At 36.7% G+C, this 22,620-nt stretch overlaps 1 protein-coding gene and 1 long non-coding RNA gene across 4 annotated transcripts; one reads left to right on the top strand and one right to left on the bottom strand.

Moving 5' to 3' along the window:
- Positions 1–7,542: 7,542 nt before the first annotated feature.
- On the bottom strand, positions 7,543–13,291 carry LOC109095856. Of its 3 annotated transcripts, none has more exons than XM_042722433.1 (6): positions 13,183–13,291; positions 12,369–12,504; positions 9,835–10,899; positions 9,577–9,732; positions 8,825–8,917; positions 7,543–8,390 (listed from the first exon to the last, which is right to left on the bottom strand). In XM_042722433.1, exons 3-6 carry the CDS (start codon positions 10,303–10,305, stop codon positions 8,103–8,105), a joined length of 1,008 nt encoding a protein of 335 aa, XP_042578367.1. In that variant the 5' UTR covers positions 10,306–10,899; positions 12,369–12,504; positions 13,183–13,291; the 3' UTR covers positions 7,543–8,102. The 3 variants fall into 3 exon arrangements, with proteins under 3 accessions (XP_042578367.1, XP_042578368.1, XP_042578369.1); XM_042722434.1 differs by lacking the exon at positions 13,183–13,291 and adding an exon at positions 12,744–13,135; XM_042722435.1 differs by lacking the exon at positions 13,183–13,291 and having other exon boundaries at positions 12,369–12,599.
- A 3,325-nt stretch (positions 13,292–16,616) lies between these two features.
- On the top strand, positions 16,617–17,271 carry LOC122137279. Its single transcript, XR_006154736.1, has 3 exons — positions 16,617–16,717; positions 16,811–16,969; positions 17,047–17,271. It is a non-coding gene; the product is annotated as an uncharacterized LOC122137279 (long non-coding RNA).
- The last annotated feature ends 5,349 nt before the right edge of the window (positions 17,272–22,620 follow it).

Genomic DNA, 22,620 nt, shown 5'->3' on the forward strand with positions numbered 1-22,620 from the left:
TATGTCACTAAAACAAATTCCTTGTATGCGTAAGCATACTTGGCAATAAAGCTCTTTCTGATTCTGATTCAGTCTCATACCTGCAAAATAAATCACAACAAGAAACATAAAACTAAAAAAAAACAAACCCTGAAACCTCAAACTTTTACAAACAAATTCTTAAACATGGACAACCCTATTTTTTGTATGGACCTCACATAAAAAAAGGTTTAAATCTTTAGGTTGGGGACATGCAAAATAATTAAAAATTCTTTCTTTCTTTGAGCTGTCCACACAAGTCATCAGCAATGGAAAAACCCATCATATGCACACCAAAGTTGATTTCTACATATAAATAGAACACCAAATAGAAACAATCTTGTGGTATTGATACGATCTTACATAATTTACGATATAAAGCAACATAGATTTTTTTTATTTTAAGTAGGGCTGTCAACATTAATGCATGCAATTATTTTTACAATCCTTAACACGTAAAAATAATTTAACGCAATTAACACTAAATTACTGAAGCCCAATTTCTATTCTAACCCTTTAACCCAATTTTGCTTCTCTGCTTGTGATCAAATCATTTTAAGCCACAAAACTCTGGGAAAAAAACGATGGGCCGGAAAAGGCCTGTGGGCCTTTAGTTTGACATGTGTATCTAGAGTATTACTTATGCGTCTGCATTCTATCTCCGTTATCAAGAAAACCAGTATACATATCACAAACACAGCTCTGATCATGGCATCCTCTATCCCTCTGTTGTTTACATTGTTGAATTCTGTGCTAAAATGACTGCAGTCAGCCGTTTTAAGTTACTTCAGAGTTCTGGCTGGAAGTGCGAATGCAACCAGGAAAATGGCCCTGGGGGGAAATTTAGTTCTCAGGAACTATTATGATGAGTAGTTCCTAGAACTGTTGTGTGGAAGCACCTAATGTCACTTTACCAAACACCTTAGTGTGTATTGTCAGTATATGATTCTCTAAAGTTTTGCGTTAGATTTTGTATAGCTGATTGTGCAGTCAGTTTATTACAGTTAATCTCTTTATTTGTTGAGTTCAAACTAAGGTTTACCTTATTCGGCTCAGAGGAACAACAGTTTCAACAGAGTCACTTGAATTCATCAATTTAATGCATGTTATCTATTCATAGCGTTCATTAGTAGTTGTTAGTTACTCTTGTCTACTCGTGGTTTCATTAGGCAGATCGTGAATGGTTTGTAGCAGCACACATGGAAGAAAAAGTGTATTGTTCAAAAATTGTTATAGATTAGGTTATTCCCAAAACCATCTTTCAGACATTCCCTAACAGTTAACAGGTTCTCACTTCCTCTCAAAGTGGTGGTTTTATTTACATCTAAACAAAGATCAACACATACACATAGAGTTCAACAAATATGGTGAACATAGAAGCTTGGTTTTATGTTGCCTTATTTTACAATGAAACAATGTGGTGTCCCCCCAAAACTTGCAAGTTTTCTCATAATCTTTGTTTTCTGGGTGGGGTAGACATAACAATGCATGATAAACAATGCAGATGACTCAAGAGATAGTAAGTCTTCTACAGGAACATGATCTTGCAGTAAATGGCTCTGTGATGGTAATAAATTCCACCTTAAGTAAATGTGGAAACTAAGGACTAATGTTAATGGACTTTAGGAGGTTGGCATTAGGTCAAGTGTTGACAGATAAATGTGGATATTATATTGACTGAAGTGTAAATATTTTGGAGCAGTAATTGGCAACAAACTAATCTTTGAAGCAAAATATCAGTCGTTTGTAATCAGTTTTTAATGAGGATAAAAACATTTAACTTTTGTTTCAAAATGAGTGATTTCATTAAATCATTGTGTACTTTTGTATAGTAGCTTGGTTTGGCACTCTTAGAAATATCTTGAATAGCTATATCAAAGTGGCAAGAAAATTCACTTTTCACAAATTCAGCGTATTGACATTTATCATAGATAGGTTCTAAGTAAGGCAGATGATACTTGATACTTAGAAAATTTGATCACCCATTATATAAATAATTCTGAAGTGTTGCCTTTTGAGCATCATTTCAGAGTCCCAGGAGGTAGAACAACACAATATATTGAACTCTTCATAGGTATTTTTATAAGTTGTAATTGTTGTGATTGTCTGTCCCCATGCTGCAAAACTAGGTCCCCCTTAAGAGGACAATAAAAGCAAACAAGGAAACATACAAAATACACATACTGTGCAGGCTATATAAGCACTACATAACTGTAATGGTCTTTCTAGGTAAGCTGTTAACCCTGGTGATCTATTGACATGAGGTAGCTCTGCTATGAAAATTTGGCTGAGAATCACTAAATACTGATTATAAGTCCACCATTTTAAAGACCACCCTCACCCCGATGTCTAAAGAAGGTGAAAAATTGGGCCTTGAAGGGTCTAGATTTGAAAGATGGGCGACACATCTTCACTTCCTTCCTCTTTAGAAAACTGAAGCCAAAATATCCCAAAGATAGCCACTGCCATTGATGATGTCATTTGAAGCCAAACGTCTGCACAGAAGCGGAACCACGGTATCAAGGTCCCCCAGACTGATAGAATTGATTTTCTCCATATTACTTTCTGACAAAATTTTTTTTTACTGCTAGTAACGATCATTTGCCTTTTCCTACATGGCTAAAGTTAAGCTAGTTGTCTTAGCTTGCCAATGACATATTTACTAAAGAGTTTATAAAGAATATATTTAACTTGCCAAACAAACTCAAATAGTCCCTCAGATCCCTTAGGTCCGTTAGTACAGTTTACTGCAGAACAACTCATTTTGTCGGTGTGAAACACCACAGATATGGAAAATTGAAAGTTGAAGTTAAAGCTTGATTCTCTTCCCGAAGCTCCTGAAAGGAGTCTGCAAGTGCCTCTGTGACTCAAGCTGTGAAACATGACATCACACCCCCTTTTTATAGCATCAAAGTATTAAAACCAAACTTGTTAGAAAGGGTTAGTTCACCCAAAAATGAAAATTCTGTCATTAATTTCTCACCCTCATGTCATTCCAAACCTCTAAGACCTTCATTCATCTTCAGAACAAAAATTAAGATATTTTTGATAAAATCTGAGGGCTCTGTCCCTCCATATAGACTGCAATGTTCCCAGGTCCAGAAACAAGGCAAGGACATCGGTAAATAGTCCATGTGACATCAGTGGTTCAACCGTAATTTTATGAAGCTACGAGAATACTTTTTGTGTGCAAAGAAAACAATAATAATTTATTTAACAATTCTTCTCCCTGAGTTACAGTCTTCCACCATTTTGGAGAGTACCCCAGAACGTAATCAATGTAGTTTACGTTTAGTAGAAAGCGTGCGCATGCTGAATGTAAACAACGCTAATTACGAGTAAATAATGACTGAATTTTCATTTTTAGGTGAACAAACCCTTTAAATCTACATCCCCTTAATTTACATGGAGAGGGTGGAGTTTATGACCTGTTCTGTAGATAGCCACCAGGGGGCTATCAAAATATTTTGACCTCACTTTTCAGGATGTGTGTGGTGCACTTGGTCTTAGGTGGTCTAGTCTTGAAGGGTCTGATTTTGACTGCACCTCTGATTCCAACTAAAGGCTTGTGCACACCAGGACTATCATTTACGTTTAACATCTAATGACTAAACAAAGGACGGCAATGTGAGTGTGCACACCGGCGTGCAAAACGCCACACGTAAAAGTGTTTAAAAACTTATTTTTTAAAAAATGCCTCAGCCTCGTTTTTTTGGTTTGACGCACCACGTTAAAAACTGTCCGACCAATGAGATTGGTGCTTTTGTTCAGGTGTCTGGAGCTGCTTAAGTTACAGTAAAACACGACTTGGTGGCGCTCAAGCACAAAGCGGTCTTGCCAAACACACATTGATACCTAACGATGAAGAGGAAGTAAGTAGACGAAAAAGATGCATCGAGGCAAGATGAATGTAGAGCTGCTGGGGGCTGTTCCATAAACCAAGATTAGAGTATAAGCCATGCTTATTTCGGTTATTCAGGCTTATTTTTGGTAGATTCAGTTTCATAAATCAAACTTAAAAAAGTTCAAACTCAGTTACCCCGGCAACTTATGCTGGCAAATTAACCTGGTCCGGGGCAGGCTAACTGTCAGGCTAAGTCTGAGTTCAGGCTTAACAGGCTTAACAACTTTAAGTATAAATTTACTTAAAAAATGTTCAAAACTTGTGTGTTTAATTGGTGAGTTTGGTTAATGAGTTTGGTAAATAATTAATTAAAAGTATATAAATAGGGAGCTGAACTCGTCTCCAAACTTAACCATGGCGTGTCCTTTCATAGATGAGGTGGTGGATGAGGGAGCTATAGTCTTGCGGAGGGCATTTCAAAGAGAGAGAACTTTCAGAGACAGGTCAGACCCATTGGGTTTTAATGACAGCTACCTGTATGAGCGATATAGGTTCTCAAGAGATGGGATTGCATATATTTGTAGATTACTAAGCCCATACATTGCAAATAATACACGCCGCAACAGAGCGCTCACAGTCCCACAGACGGTGTGCATTGCACTTCGCTTTTTTGCCAGTGGAACATTTTTGTACACAGTTGGAGATGCAGAGAATATCAGCAAAGCATCAGTTTGCCGCTCTGTACGAACTGTGTACCTTTCTTTAAAAAGACTACTCAATGTGTTCATCACATTCCCTGGCCACAAAGCTATTCGTACCATTAAATATGCCTTTTATGGAATAGCTGGTAAGTTTGTCACATGTGGTCCCGGACTGAGAGGGCTCTAGAACAGTGTCAGCATCCTGAAAACACATTATGATCATGTAATCACACAAGTACACTTTTTAATATTCAATACAGTATCACATGGAACCTGTGACTACCTCAGGCCTCCTTGAACATACAGACACAGTCTCCTCATCCTCCTCAACTGATGGGCCTTCTCCCTGTGACCACTGATTAAACTCAGTTAAACTCATTAGCTTACATGACTGATTTAAAAGGTCTCATACTCACAGGCAACATGTCTGGTGGATCCATAAAGCATACAGAATCTTGATAGAAAAAATATATATATATTTTTTTTTTACCAAAATGCACCATTACAGTAGCACAAGTACCTCTACGTGACATTACTGCTATGGTGTACTTAGGCTTTCAGTGCCTAAGGAAGGAGGAAATCAGTTAGTCAGGAAGGAAAAATGATAATAAAACACACACCTTTTATATACTCACTCCTTATACTACATGATATCATTTTAGATGATGTCCCCCCCCCCTATTCCCTCAAGGACGGGCCTCCCTTTATTAATTTCCAAAGCCAGCTCCTCTGCAGGAGTGAAGCTGGCATGTGGTGGCCCTCCCCCAGTGCCAGCAACCTCAGTCTTCTTTTTGGTCGCTGCAATTAAAAAAAAATACATAAAAAAACCTGAATAGTTGTAACTTCAAGCTGGCATTGATTACATATATACATACCATTAGATTTACTTACCATTCTGAAATATATTTTTATATCTTAATTTTCACCTGCTGCCAGGTTCTTTTTCCTTCACTTAAGTTGCTGCTGCGTGAAAGCAATTAACGTTACTGTTATTCACACACAAACTTTGCAATGTATTGTGACACATTCAATGTTGATAAAGTATTTTAAATATCTTACACCGCTACTTACGCATTGAGACGATCAGCAATTTCCTGCCAACCTTTCTCTCTTGCTTTATTTATTGCCGCTGTATTGCCTTTTTTGGTGATGACATCTTTAAATTCTTCATACGTTTCCAATAGCAAACGCTGTTCCGTTGCCGTGAACATCGCTGCTCTATCTTTTCCTTTTGTTGCCATGGTAGCCCACAGTAAATCGATTGACCCATGCTCGACTTTTCAGGACTTATAAACAATGGCATGTACGCGCAATTATCTAGACTATTTAAACCTGACTCAAATTAGTAAGATCACATGATCCTCAACTTACTGTTATGGAACCAATTTAAGCGCGGATGTTTAGCTCGGCTCATTCAAGTCAGGTTTTGGACTTTAATCCCCGCTTTTCTAAGCGGCTTTTATGGAACAGCCCCCAGGTCTCATTGGTGTCTGAACACAAAGAGCTTTATGACAAACACGACAGCGACTACAAAAACCTCGATAAGAGGGAGTTGTTATGGAGAGGAATTGCAGATCAAATAGGATTTTATGTGTTCCAGGGTATTTTTCATTAAGCACCATCAAATGTCAGGGAGAAAATTTGCATGTTCACTTGGATCATCGTCAGAGAAAATCGCTTGGGTATGAACACACAAGATGTGTCGAAAAACGCTGCCAATATGAGTGGGCAATGATCATCCCGGTGTGAATGAGGCTTAAGCCATTACTGAGTACACACTATAAGACATAAGTTTGCGTTAGTACAGCCAAAATGATCTGGGGGGGTGCGTTCTTCTGCCAACTCAGTTAGCTGGATTTGATTGTTGATGATTTCGCTTGATCTCGGATTGGTTGGTTCTTCAAAGCTCTTCCAGGAGTTGCTGTCATAGCAACAGGTCTGTAAGCTTAAACCTGCTCGGGAGCAGGCTTATTTCATGTAAACACAAGAATCGCATCTTCTTAAGCAGAATTGATTAAAATCTGTCCCAGCCACTGCTACTTTATTACAAGAGTACCCTACTGATCCACAATGATTTACAATAACAATAAATTTAAAAATATAAAAAATATTATAATGTTGTATAGTGATTAAGTAATTACTTTATAATTGAATTGAACATGCTATACAGTTGATCTGAGTCGTGCATTAATTTGAGTGATGACCGCTATTATGTGAGTGGCTTGATGGAGCACAGGACATGCAGATAACTATCTTGACCCTTAAGAAACTTTAATTAATGCGGTCCCGTAACAAAGATAAAATTAAATGAATTGCTGATTACAACTTGAAAATAAATATAAAGCCTGTACAAATACTACAAATCGGGAATATAAATAATTGCGAATCATGTCAAATTTTTTTTTTTTAAATAAACAGCGCACAATTCATCTATCTATTATACTATTTAAGTAGTTTTGTTCACTTGGCTGTTTGCTTATAAAAGTCAAGAAATTTATTTATTATTAATTTTTCATCAGGTGTCTTTTTTAATTATGTTATTTCATTGCTGTCTTGCTGCCAGCCAGTCACTGCATTGCTGATCGTGGTTTTGAGTATCGATACATCTGCCCTTTACGGGAAACACAAAAATGCGCAGTAATCTTAGACAACATAATTGAGATATTTTAATCAAATCCGAAGAACCAAATTAGCCAGAGATCAGTTATCACGATTAGAAGATCTGGCATCTTTCAAATCATCTCAAAGATATTAAGCGAGGTACGAAGAACTGACCCCTGGTTTGACCTAAGAGCTTAATCAAGTTTAAACAACTTAATTTTAATTTCAAAGTTTTGGTGATGTTACATGGTCAAGTTACTTCCGCAAATTTTAAATTTCACTACCATCCTACTCAGACAGGTCCATGCAAATTGCTACATAATTTTTTGAGTACTGGTCATTTATTTCACTTCAGTAGGAACAAACAAAACATTCCAATTCCAGTATTAACAACTGTTTAATATAAAAGTAGTGGCAACTTTTGTTTGGTCCAAACAAACCATGAACATCATCTGTACACACACACAAAAAAATATTGCAGGCTCTTAGCAGGATATTTTTCTTAAAATAAAACATGTTCAGTTTATGAATGTGGATTTTAGAGGACTGATCCTCTAAACTAAATACAGTGCTTCACAATTTCTGTGAAAAGGAGTATCCATTGATTTAGTTTTGCCAAAAACAAATCACATGTTACACACTTTGGGGAAAAATATATTTTTCAAAGTTATTTTGTAAGTAAATATGTGGTTTTACTTTCAAAAAGAACAAAGAAAACATGAGAAATTTCAACAACACTCATTGCCAGTTGACTTAGCTAAAACCATTCCTGCTTGGGCTGTTGTTTTGACAAATACATTTTTATATAGGTGTTTCTAAAAAAAAAAAAAAAAAAAACCTGCCAACTGTCAAGAGCACAGCTGCTGCAATTGAATGCACAACTGAACTTTTTCACATCACATTTATATTAGATGACAACAGCCTAATTCATCACAGTTTTAGTACAGCAATTTGTTTTTTAGAGACATTACTTTTGGGCAAGCTTTCATATCATCCAGCTCAAGGAAGATCTTTTGAAATGCCTCAAAAGTGTTTTTCAGTTCTTTTGGGTAGCTGAGGTTAAGTGCATATATTAGTCCCATTAGCAATGCACAGGCCCTGGGTACGTCCAGGTCTTGCTGGACTTCTGTTCCCTCAATCACAATTCTTGCACTGGCTGGTTCTGATATCATGGACCCTCTAATTATAATAATCTTCATCACTTCATTGGCTATATCCCCATCATCCTAAGCAGGTCAAAATCAATGTCAGTTTAAGTTATCACATTTGAAAATCAGATTAACAACAAAGTTAGGGCTGGACAATATATCAGACGATATGATCATGCGCATCTCGTCAGTAAAGCCGGTTCCATGATTAGCGGTAAATCCCCATCACCTGCTTTCAAATGGAGCTGCAGTTAATACACAGAGCCATAGTTCACTGACAAGCTACGCTATATCGAGTTCATTACTGAAGATGAATCGGCTCTGATAATGAACTCAATATAGCGTAGCTTGTCAGTGAACTACGGCTCTCTGTATTAACTGCAGCTCCATTTGAAAGCAGGTGATGGGGATTTACCGCTAATCATGGAACCGGCTTTACTGACGAGATGCACATGATCATATCGTTCGATATATTGTCCAGCCCTACATAAAGTACAGTATGTCTGACTTACCGAATGTTCTTTAAACAGATCTTCATCATTTTCTCTGAGATACACCACTAAGGAACGGATAGCAGCCTCTCTCCTTCTTTCCAAAGAATAATCCTGTAAAGGAAAAAAGAAAAGTGTTAGACTGCTTGTCCATCAAAATGGGTTTTTAAATACACATTTCCTAAAAAAAGACTTAAAGATGAGGTTTGTGACTAAACTGTACCAATTATTGATTTCTACCCAGTTTATTTAAAATCACATAATTGATCATTAAAATAATAATAATTATATTATTAATGTGAAATTGTATTTCTGTCCACCCATCAAATATTCCAATATTCACACTTTTGCTACACAAAAAGAACAACAGACAGACAGACTTAAAAGAATTCACAGTTTTTCTGTAGGATCTAGTAGATGTTGATAAAGCTGTGATTTCAACATTCTATCAAACTATAAAAATGATTCATTATGATTAGTATTTACATTTCTGCCATTCTTAACTCTGTTGAAGTGCAGGTGGAAGAGTATAAAATTAGAGGTATTTCAGTGTGCTTTGAAGGACAGTGTTTTTAGCTGCAAACAGGCTCTGAAAGTTTGTGTTTGTTTATGAACTTCTGGAAAGCTGCCTTGACACAATGTGCATTGTTAAAAGCATTCTGCAAATAAAATTTACTTGACCTGACCCAGCACAGCACCCCCCAACCCAACCCAATATCGTCAACATGAAAACCACTGAAGTTTCTATTTGTAACCGTTACATTTATTCATACCTCTAGCAGCATGTTCTTAATATGCTGAATACTCATTTTTGAAGACCGTCCCCTTGAGAACACCAAGGACATTATTTTAGGAGAGTACTGGTCCAGTTTTGCCATGAACGTTGCCTCCAAGTCAACAGTGGTGATCCTTCTGAATTCTTCATTTATCTGTAAAAAATAAGGCACAAATAAAAAGGCACAATTTGTTAATGTAGAAAACTGAATGTAATCTAGCACAAACTGCAAACTATTTTATGAAAATATATTTACCTGAGCTGCATCAAAAAGTGCAGGCCATCTGTATTTTAAGTCATTGATTGGTGTTGCTTGACTGACAATTTCCTGCCTGCGAATAGAGAATGTCTTTGCCATTTTTTCACTGATTATCTGATAGTTCACACCCCTCTTTACTTCGTTAAGGAGCTCCACTCTTTCATTTTCCAAGCTTTCTTCAGTTTCTCCTTGTGGGTGAGGGGGTAAGAAGTTCACCTCTGCTTTTCTTGGCTTTTTTATATTTTTTGCAGGTGCTTTTTCATGTGCTCGCTTCTTTTTGAGAGAGTTAACATCGAGCTCAGGGCATCCAAGCCCTCTTAGTTTTGCTCTATAGTTGCCCATTTTATATTTTAGTCGCTGTCGCCATCCATAGCATCCATTATATGAGCCTGGCTCTTTAAGGCAGGGATATTTCTGAACCAGCGCCTCAGCAACATCAGACAACTGCGCTTGTTGGGTAGGCCACATACTGAAAGATGCTTTCAGCCAATTTCTCTAGGATGTCTGGAAGGATTGGTGTAAAGTTGAGTTGGATTCCATCCTTCTTGAAAGCCTCACTTCCTGCAGCAAGCACAAGTTCTGTATCATAGGCAAAGCGAGGTACTGAGAATTCAGTAGGCCAACGCTGTGAACGCTGAGTCTTGTGTTCAGACGATGGAAGAATCAGTGTATCCTGCGATTCAGAAAAGGAACCGCTGATAGAAGGATAGATGTCGGTCACTGAAGTGTGGACCGAGGTTTGGATGCAGGTCTTTGATGCACTTTTAATGGAACTCTCCACATCAGTAAAAGTCAAAGTAAGCGTGGGAGGTTCAACGATGTGAATCACCTTAATTGTGTCCTTGTCCTTGATGTCACTTGTTGAGGTAAGAGAAAAATATTCCTCCCCGAAGTCAGCATCCTTATAATGCAAAGTAAAGTTTCCATTGAGGACAAATGTCTTCCTCACAATAGACTCAAGTTCACTCACAGTCCCAGGGATTCCCTGAGGCAAGTCCAATTTGCGAATGTCATGGTCTTGAAGAATGATACGAAGTTTGGCCGGACAAGACTTGGGAGCTTCTGTAAGAGAAACCACATCAGTTTGAGTCACAGATGATCAAGAGGATTTCCATATAAACCTCCCTTGTCCACCTGACCAGGAATGCACTTCAAAATGGCAGCAGGGAAAGGTATGACTGCTAGAATGTTTAGCTGTTACAAAACCTGCAGCTGGAACCAACTTTAAAATGACAAAATTAGCCCCAACAATTGCCAAATTCAACTTGACATGTAAGAATCAATATTGGTTTACACTGGGCAGAAAATATATTCATTTAAGAGATAATCTCTGATTGGAGAATTTAGCTTGTTATCATCTGGAAACTCCAAGCATTTAAATTCATGTAGACTTACCAATGCAATATAATGGAAATGTCCAAAAAAAAAAAAAAAAATAACCAGCAAGCCAATATCACAAACTATTAAGGCCTGTAACTAGTTAAGGACAGTAACTATAAAGATAACGATAAAGATACAGTTAAAAAAATTAATCTCAATACTAAAGAATAGCCAAAGTCCACACCACAGCTATAACAATAAAGGCCCAGAAAAATGGTAGCAGTGGAATCACTTTTTTTCCAGCTGACGAACGATAAAAACATTGACATCCAATCTGAATCAATCCTGCCATCACAAGCTTGGTAATATAAAGTAGCAGACAAGTGTGTGCTTAGAATAAACAGACAAGATCAGCCGCTGGAGTGGATGCTAATATCTTTATATAAATTACAAAAAAATTCAATCAACAAAAAGTTATAAAAGACATTTCAGATCTACACTAGACAAAAATTCTAAAATCCATTCAGGTGATACACGTTTAAATAAATCAGTTAAACGCGCCTCTGAATAAAACCGTTGTCTATTTACATTAAAAACAGTACAATCCAATAAAATATGCTTACCTGCCAACAGAGAGTGAACTGAGAAAGTGTACGTGCCAAAACTTATAAACAGTATTTATATTATTTTTTTATAATTTGTCATTGTGGCAATGTTATTATTTAGTTGTAAGTAACAAAAAGCATTTAGTCACAGTCTCTCTGTAAAACCTGTTACTTAAGAGAGAGTTTGTTTCTAATATTTAAGTGTTGGTCTAAACCAACTAAAATTTGTTGGTTCAACAAATATTGAAAGACAAAAACTCAAAGGCAAAAAAAAGTAAAAGGTAGTAACACACGTCACAGATTTATACAAAACAAATGTTCTGTACAGTTAAATTATATAAATGTAAAATATATTATTTTCATTGTTTTTAGTTTTTAAGTTGAAATTGGGTAGTTATTTATTTTAAGTTAATAACCGTTCTAAACTACTTCCATATTATTTTGAAATAAACGTCTGTCCACACGAGTCAACCAACTCAATATCAAATAAATCAGCTTTAATTTGGACGCTAATGACATTTTTCAAAAATATCATACATTTACGTACAACACAGCATTTTAATAATGATCAAATGAGTGAGTTGAGCTTTGGGGATGAAAACCAACCTGTTTGTTCCTCAGTATCTTCGTGTTTGACTCTGAACGCTTCTTCGATCCTCATGTCTTCACTCTCCACTTTAATAAACGCCATCTTTTCAACAGCGTGTCACATGGATCTCAGTCGCTTCAGCCAGAGCTTTTTCTGTGTGTTTGGAAACATAAATCAAGTTTAAGCCAAGCATAAATAACAGAAACAAACACGAATCCAAACTAAATCTCTGGGTGTGCTTCGGTCAGCTGCTCACTAGTTCAGTAGTTCGCGTACTAGTAAGGCCCGATTAAGTTAGAAAGAAAAAAAAAACTCACTTCTAATAAAAAAGAACACAAATTTTAGTTTAGTTATGGTTTGTATTTAATTATTTGAAGATAAGAATATATTACACTTTAAGATAATGCACTTTCATTCAAACGTTTGCCATTTGTTTGTAAAAGCATGCTGCATTTTCACTATTTTGACCAGGTGTCCTCAGTGTGCAGTGATTCGAGCGCAAAACAGTGAATCATTTGCGAAGCATTTGGTTCAATTGACTCGAATTTTCGAAAAGCCCATGTGCTATCACTACTTAGCAGCGCTGAATTCGTGTTTACGATAAACTGATTCACAATATCTGGAGCGAAATGAGACGCGCCTTTTCTGTTAACATTACGTTGCTTTTGAATGCATGCCTTCACAAAATAACGATCATTAATGTTAGATGAAGTATTGCAATATTATATCAAATACATATTTCTTCGTTTTACATCGCCTGTGAAAGAAACTATAAAACAGACTGAACCGTTTGCATATATTTAAAAACTTTAAATGATTAAAAACACAAACCTCTCTTCAGCCGAATCGCAGCAGCGCGGCGCAGCCTTGTGACGTCACATCACCAGCCCAGAACAAAAGTCCCGCTCACAAGCTGCTGTGTAAAATCACAAAAAGTGCGTTGAAATTTACACACACATACAGGCAAACAATAACATATATTTTAGAGTAAATCAGGGTTTATTTATTATTTATTAAAATGCACATTGTTAACTGGTGTAAACACTGGTTTCTAATTTCAATTATTTCATTTTAGTTATTTGTAGCAGTTAAGAAATGGCAAAAAAAATAAAAATAAAATAAAATAAATAAATAAAACAGGCAGATAGTCAGTGCAACAACAGGACATAAGGTGGTATGTAGGCAAGTAGTGAAGCCAGACATTTTTAATTTAGTGAACTTTGGTGTATTATGGTGGACCCCAGTGCCTACTCTTAAAGGGATAGTTCACCCAGAAATGAAAATTTGATGTTTATCTGCTTACCCCAGGGCATCCAAGATGTAGGTGACTTTATTTCTTCAGTAGAACACAAATTATTATTTTTTACTCCAGCCGTTGCAGTCTCTCAGCTGCATAATGCATGGCAATGGTAACAAAATCTATGAGAGTAAAAAAACCTGCACAGACAAATCCAAATTAAACCCTGCAGCTCGTGACAATACATTGATGTGTAAAGACACAAAACGATTGGTCTGTGCAAGAAACTGAATAGTATTTATGACATTTTTTACCTCTGACTCACGCAAAGTCTGAACTGTTAGAACTCTTGTGAATGTGCATTCACAGCAGCAGGCGCCTGAGGCAACATCTTCTTCTTCTTGCTTTATGGTGGATCACAGACTTATAGGTGCATTACCACCACCTATCTCTAAAATGGACCATTGACACTCCTAATTGAGATTGTAGATAGAGTGTCAATAGTCCATTTGAGAGATAGGTGGCGGTAATGCCAAAAAAGTTTGAGAACCACTGCTAAGCACTCTCTGTACTAATTCTTTTCTTTAAATAAATAAATTAATTAATAATAATAATAATTTTAGCAACATCAAACCTAAATATGTCCCAAAAACCTTCAAGTTGGCTGTTATTAAGACTCTCATTAACAAAACACAACTTGATCCTAGAGAATTGGTTAATTACAAGACTAACTGAAATCTCCCTTTTCTGTCAAAAATACTATAAAAAGCAGTATCCTCACAACTATATTCCTTCTTAGAGAAAATGGTACCTGAGGATTTCCAGTCCGGATTTAAACTGTATCATAATACTAAGACTGCTCTCATCAGAGTTCCAAATGACCTGCTCTTATCATCTGATCATGGTTGTAAATCTCCCTGTTAGAGCCACTGGAGGTAAGACCTGAATTTGACACTATTGGAACTGCATTGGCATGTGTCAGTACACAATCCGTTCCACCTGCACGATCCGTTCTACGCATGCGTAGTAGACTCTTTAGAAAACGCACATGCGCAAATGATAATCCTGTTTTGCGACGATTTACGACACTGCACGATCTGTTCCACGCATGCACATATTTGTACCGCGAGACTTTCATTCACTCACAGCAAAAGAAAATGGAGTTCAGCGGAAGAAATGAGAAGTTTGCCCTTTACAATGCCGTTAGGCAATATTTGGTTGACGGGTTAGTGGATGCGGCGTTGAAGAAGAAGGTCTCACGAATGGCTGCAAATTTCGTTATAAGAGGTAAGAGAGTGTGGGCATTTGAAATAATATTAGCTAGGGCTGGGTACCGAATTCGATACTTTTTAGGTACTGACCGAATTGCCTCGATACTATCGAGTATCGTAAAATTACTTCTTGTTCGGTACCAGATTTCGATACCTAAAGGGTTAACTCTTCAACGTCATTGCTTAAACAAATACATAAGAAATGCACAACGACACACCTAAAACATACTCATATGAGACACACACACACACATACACATACACACACGCACACACACACACGCACATACGCATACACACACATACACACGCATACATACGCACACGCATACGCACGCACACACACACACACAAACACACACGCATACACACGCATGCATACACACGCATACATACGCGCACGCATACGCACACATACTGTACACACACACATACACACACATGCATACACATACATACATGCAAGCATACATACGCACACGCATACGCACACACACGCATATACACACGCATGCATACACACGCATACATACGCACACACACGCATACACACACGCATGCATACACACGCATACATACGCACACACACGCATACGCACACGCATACGCACACATACTGTACACACACATACACACACATACACGCAAGCATACATACGCACACACACACATACACACACACGCATACACGCACGCATACCCACACACACGCATACATACACATGCATACACACACGCATGCACGCATACACATACGCACACACACACACACGCATACACACACACACACACACGCATACACACACGCGCACAAACGCACACATACACACACACACACGCACACATACACACACACGCATACATACATACATATTGTAATACCAGACAAAGCAGCAAAATCATTGTTACAAACATTGTTTGTCTATCACAGAAAGTAAATTATTCTACACTGGCCCCAGTGCACAATTCATGAGGCTGGTTGTGCTGTCTGATGAGCAGAGGCGGGCTGTCCTGGAGGAGTGCCACAACAACCCTGGCACAGAGAACCATGGGGGCATGAGGGCAACCATGGACAGGGTTGTTGTGGGGTACTACTGGGATAACATAAAGGCAGATGTGGCAGATTGGGTACTTTTTTGGAACTTTCATTGAATTTTACACTATGGCTTTCAGGCAATGAATTGATTTAATGGCTTTGTTTGACTTAAGATAATTATTTGGTCTAAATAATAAATGTATCCATCAGGTCAAAACCTCTCACAGATGCCAAAAGAACGACCCCATAAAGACTGTTTCTCCTGTCCTTTACCCTATTAAGGTAGAGCTTACCTTGGTGTACCACTTGAAGCAACAAGTTAGGTGATGTGGTAATATTACATATCTCTACAGGTGAAAGAGCCGTGGGAGGTGGTCGGTATGGACCTCATTGGTCCACTGAAAAAAACCATGAAAGACCATCAATACGTCATCATGGTGACAGAACTCTTCACGAAGTGGGTTATTGCTGAGCCTTTAAAGTGTGGCTCCAGCACTGTAATACAAAATAACCATGTGTGTCTGAATTATGTACAGCTTAATGCACACATATTTGCGGCGCTGAACATCAAGCATGCCATCACAAGTGCATACCATCCCCAGTCAAACGGCCAAGTAAGTGTGCCATCATGACATCCTGCAAAACAGTAAAGTCAGCTTTAGCCAATGTATACTAAAGTGTATGTAGTAATTCCTTTCTATGTTGAAGGAGAGAACTAATCAAAATGTAAAGAGGACTCTCAGAAAATATGTTAATCAGCACCATGATGATTGGGACATCCACCTGCAGGCCATAGTTTATGGAATAAACACTGCAAAACAGGTTATTATTCAAAATGACTAGATAACGTATATTGCATACATGTTTTAAGAGTTTTATTTTGTGATTTGATGCAAAACATTTTGTTTCAATTAGAGATCCACCAAGTACAACCCGTACTTTTTAATGTACAATAGGCACCCCCGTCTACCACAGGCATTAAATGTCTGTGAGACAGACAGTACCTTTGAATTGGCGGACCCAGAGGAGGAGCTGGAGCTAAAACTAGCTGGAGTCAAGGCCCTCAATGAAACGGTTTGTTCAGAGTTGTGTGGATGGCTTGTTCAATTTGAATAAGAATGTTCGCATAGTAATATATTCTTATGTTTAAGGTACGGAAAAACATTGAAAAGGCACAGGGGAAACAAAAAAAGGCTTTTGAGGCAAAGAAAAAGGAAAGGGGTTCGCCAGTGCTCAGTTAAGGCAGGGGACGAGGTCCTAATTGGGGAGCCCAAAAAGAAGGTGAAAAAGGGAAATTGTTTGCAGGATCTACACCAAGGGCCATTCACACTCACATCCCTGACAGAGAAGGGTGTGGCAAGTGTGGCTATGTTAGGGAAAATACAGAAAGTTAATGTTGCGCAGCTAAGGCCTTACTTTTGGCCACAAGGTATTGTAATAATCCTACTTGGTTACATAGCAAATAAAAACATGACACTTGACAATGACGATTAGTATTTACTTTCCTGTTGTGTAGATCATAGCCATGAATCTGAGGGCAGCCAAAACGATGCAGAAAATATTGGACTGGTGGACCACCAGTATGCCAATAAAGGTCCACTGTGGTCCAAGAGGTTGTGTCCTCAGCAAGAACAAGTGGTGAGTGCCATACTAAATGGGATAGTTCACATGCACAGCTTGTTGGTGTGCTTTACATGATAAATGCATGATTGCTCATTCCTAACAGGGATATTTTTTATTTCTAGCTGACCTATGTGCTGGACAGAACACGTCCAGCAAAAGAAATTGTTGTTCTGGATGGCCCAGTTTGTCTTCAAAGGGAGGACTTTTGGAGCCTGGGGCTAGATGAACAGGTGGAGAGCAATGTAAGTGGATATTGCTGTAAAGAGTTTGGATGGTTCTAATGCCTTTATTGTAATTATGCAAAACATTCTGTGCTTTCAGATTGGGAATGCGTGCTTCAGGCTGGTAGAGGAGGCAGCCAGGAAACATGTATGTATTTGTATTTACTTTGATGGCTTACACATAAATTTGTGCAAAAGTGAGTACACCTATCACATTTTTCACAAATACTTTGTCTATTCATGGGACACCACTATAGAAATGAAACTGTGATGCATCTTAAGTTAGTCGCTGTACAGCTTGTATAACAGTATAGATGTATTGTCCTCTAAAAATAACTCAGCCATTAACGTCTAAACAGCTGGCAACAAAAGTGGAAGGTGGAGGAGAGCAAGGAGTGTAACATCCACCAGCTCTGTGATGTCATCATGAAGGATTGGGAGAGGATTCCTATAGAAACCTATGCAGCTCTGGTGAATTTCAAGTCTGTAGGGGTTAATGCAGTGCATAATAATGGTACTCACAAAAAATATTGACAGTTTATGCACAATTAGGACATTCGCTGTGAGGTGTACTCACTTTTGTTGCCAGCTGTTTAGACGTTAATGGCTGTATGTAGTTATTTTCAGTATAAATCTATACTGCATAACAAACTGTACACTGACTATCTTAAGATGCATCAAAGTTTCATTTCTATAGTGCTGTCCTATGAAAATATATAACAGAATATTTGCTAAAATGTGAAAACGTTACTCACACCTCCGATATAAATGTACAGTAGGTGGACATCCAAAACGTTGCTTCTACCGCCGCTCGTACCGCCGCCGCGGCGTCTGCAAGTGCATTTGCAGCTTTTGACCGCTGAGTGGCGCTTTAATCACAAGTTTTCAAACAAGCGCATCAAAGCACATTTTCGCAAATATACGTCAGTTTTGCCTCGATGATGTGTTACATTTGACGGCTGCAGTCAGGGAAAATTAAAGAAAAACACTATAGTTAAAATATTTAATATTCACAGATGAAAGTTTGGCAATTATGAAGTTATGTGCATTTCTTAGAACGAATTCAAGCAGGATAAATGTCAAGCCTGAGCCTGTGCTTATATTTTCTCTAAGCTACACAATATTACACCATATTTTAGATTTGACAAATTTAATAGGTGTGCAGTATTATTTATATAATATGAATTATGTGTTTATATTATTCAAAATAAACTGTGGTTTACTTTGCATCGTAGCATTAAAAGTGGTAGCCTATTTTAGTGAGCTAGGCTACATGGATTTATATGCAAAATATCAATATTCTCATATATAAGGCCTATATTTTAATTTATATTTTAAAATTCCTTTAATAAAACAACATGCATTTTTGTTATTCGTTACCTGTCCTTTATTTTGACAGACAACTTCTTGGGAAAATATATTTGTCTGTACACTGATTAAGAAATTGTTGCGTGTTTTATAAATTATTTTCTTTATTTTAGTAAAACTTTTTTAGAGGCACTGTATAATTTCGTTCTCATTATTTAGGCCTAATTAAAACAAGAAACAAATAAACCTGCACGATTTAGCTAAATCTCTAAAATTCTAAAGAATGGACTGATTAATAAAACGTCCTCACGATTAAACTCAAGTTCTCTCATTATAATCACCAAAGTGCAAATGATGTAAAAAAGAGCTTCATTAATAGACAACTTCAGTGATTTTAAAGGGAGCCGCCGTTACTTGCTTACATAAAATTTAAGTTTAAAAAAAAAAAATTGCAGCCGCATTTAAATGCAGGTGTGTAAAATGTCTGCGTGCAAGATTTGCGCGGCGCGAGTGATGCTGAGTGCACGCGCAGCATTTATTCTTATTTGTTTTATCTTCATTACAAATCTTGTTTGGTTTTATTTTGGATAATTGCATGTAAAAAATAATTTACGTTGCAATGCATATGCAAAATGTGAATAAGCGAAAATTATTAATGCGCATGCAGGACAGGGAGGCGCCCTCCAGATCACTTGAATTTTTTCCTGATAATGAATTAACTTAAAATTGTGGTGTCTCACATACATGAGAAATATATCTACAGAAAGCTTGAAATGTATTTTAAACTAATCAATTCAAACCGAAAGCATTATGTAATCTGTGAAGGTTGTATTTCTCTTTAAAGGCGCGTTCATGTGGAGAGAGTCAGCACTGTGAATTTCATCTTGCAGCCGACAAGAAAACATTTGTTTATTAATAAATAATTAAAATGTCTCATTTTTTAAAATTATTAGGCTACCTCTGCCTGTGCTTTGGGGCAAACTTAATGCATGTGCGCGGAATATATTAAGGCTCATTATGGATTATAGATGTAAATGTAATATAAACCTGTGATTAGTTGAATAATGACAAATGAACGACTAGTAACTAGAAAAATCTTACATGGGAGGCAGACCTATTAAATAGCCTCTAGACATCTCTGTTAACGTTTTTAAAGCATTTTATACGCGTTTGCATAAATTCTTCTTTCAGAACGGTCTGTAATGGAGAGATACCTTAACACTGATTTTTCTTCTGAAACACAAAAACGAAAATTTAAATAAAATTGATTTTTTTTTTTGAGAATGGCCAACCCTTCTCTGCAGATATTGTTGCTTCTGTTTGGGCATTGTATATAGGCTACAAAATAATAATAATAAATAATAATAATGTCTCCAAAAACTCCAAAATTTTTTTTTGTCATGTCTGTAACGCATGTGTATTCCCAAATCTAAAAAAGCCTAAAACATCATAGACGGATCATAGTGATGTCTGGACTCTGTTTGGGATTTAGAAAAACATAAAGAGATGGTTAAATATATTGGTTATGAAAAGGCTACATTCTGTGATAATTTATATTTCATAGTCTAAAAAAAATATTGTTTAGACGAAACAAAATAAAATTAACGCAACAGTTTGCGAATTTATTTATTTATTTTTTTGAGTTAAGGCAACTTCCTCTGAAGTTATAATAAACTAATAAACTATATTGCGCTATACATTAGTCAACATTTGAAGTGGATCAAAACCTTTCTTCAAAGTTGCCCTAAAACCAAAATGACGAGTTCTATCTAAACCTGTTCTGCAAGTTTGATACCCTCATAAGACACTGTCCATATGAAAGACCAAGAGATTCACACATTTATATCAACCCCCACAAGCTATACAGGACTACCCCAACCCCCTCGAGCTGAACTGAACTCGGTCTGTTTGTTGGCTGTGAGGAGCGGTGTTGTCATGTTACTGGGCTGAAACATGCCTGCACTCACAGCAGCCGTACTCTTTTTATGCATTATTTTCCCGCAGCCCATATTATTGTTTTCACAGGACCATAATAATAACAAATTATCAATTGATAATGAATCATTATTTTACGAAAATCATTGTTATTTGTGAACGTAGTGTTTGAGGAAGGCTTTAAGACCAAGCGGAATCCTCCGTCAGCTGCTCCCGCTTCACAGCGAGCACGAGCTCTAACTGACCCAGCTTCAAAGTCCGCAAGTTTTGATTTAACTAAATCAGTTTGAGCGAATACAACTTACTGATCATGAGCCCAACATTTAGCAAGACACAAAAACGTTCAGTCTACCTGAAGGAAGATGTATTTCATTGTAAGTTAATGCTGTTAAATAGAGAGTTAAATAGAGAGAGAGAGAGAGAGAGACGAGAGATATGGTATAAAAAAAACCCGTGTTGGCTATTCCTAAACTTGGAGCTCATTATATTGAAGTACAAATCCAAACACCAGAAGCAAACTCTCAGTGTTCTTTCATTGAAAAGTATGCATTTTGTTTATTCACAGGCTATATGGTTGAAACAATATTTTAGTTCAAAACTTTAAGTGCCATTGTTTAAAAAAAAAATGCTTTATTGACTAACATTTCATAGACCTTCAGTTGTTATGCTTTAAAAACCCATGCCATTTGTAATTTCACAGTATTTTCACCTCCTAAATCACTAACCTTTAAAGTAACAATTCTATAATGGTAAAATTTACTCAGGCCGATGGCACTTTTAATTACATTGTTTTTTTGTTGTTGTTGTTTTTTTTTAGAATAATTGTAGCTTAAATAAATAGATGAAGCAAAACAAATATGAATAATATTTGGATCGTCCCTTATTTTTTCCCTTATTTTCTTAAAGAATAAACACTTATTTCTACAAGAATAAACATGATAACATATTATTAATTCATAGAAATAATTTAAGCAATTAAAGCCTGATAACATATTATTAATTCATAGATATAATTTAAGCATTTAAAACCTTTTTTTAAAAACTTGAACTTCAATACTATTAAACTGACTTTAAAATCTCAAGGAGTTTATAAGTTAAAAAGGGTAAAATGTCACAGTGCATGTTAAATAGTCTAAATGAACTTGTGTTAACAATATAATTAGAACTAACAATATAATTAGATTTTTTTTAAAATGAACAATTCCTGTATAAAATGGGACAGCAACCTTTATATCAAACATTTTTAAATCGTCCACAGCTGAGCAACGCGCGAGGCAGGTTGAGCGTGCGAAGTGAATGTGCTGCACAAAGTCATTTTCAGATACAATGATAATAAAAAATAAAACCCTGGAGAGCCTAGATTAGGCCCAGACTCTGTTCCTAAGTATATAATAATTATAATTACCCCACAGTAACAAATTTTAACCGATTAATCGCATATTTTCGTTTGCTGCATGTTATTTAATTTTATTTATTTATTTATTTTTTAAAACAGGCTAAAAAAAATAAATTAAGTTTGTGAGAGGAAAAAAAAATATAAGTCATGTATAAGTTGCATTTTATTACATTCAGAAATAATAACGGCTTGCCTAATAATGTTATAATGTGCCAACAGGATATTTTTAGTTCTCTTCACTT

The sequence above is a fragment of the Cyprinus carpio genome, chromosome B4 (assembly GCF_018340385.1).
Source record: "Cyprinus carpio isolate SPL01 chromosome B4, ASM1834038v1, whole genome shotgun sequence".
In the NCBI taxonomy this organism is placed as follows: domain Eukaryota; kingdom Metazoa; phylum Chordata; class Actinopteri; order Cypriniformes; family Cyprinidae; genus Cyprinus; species Cyprinus carpio.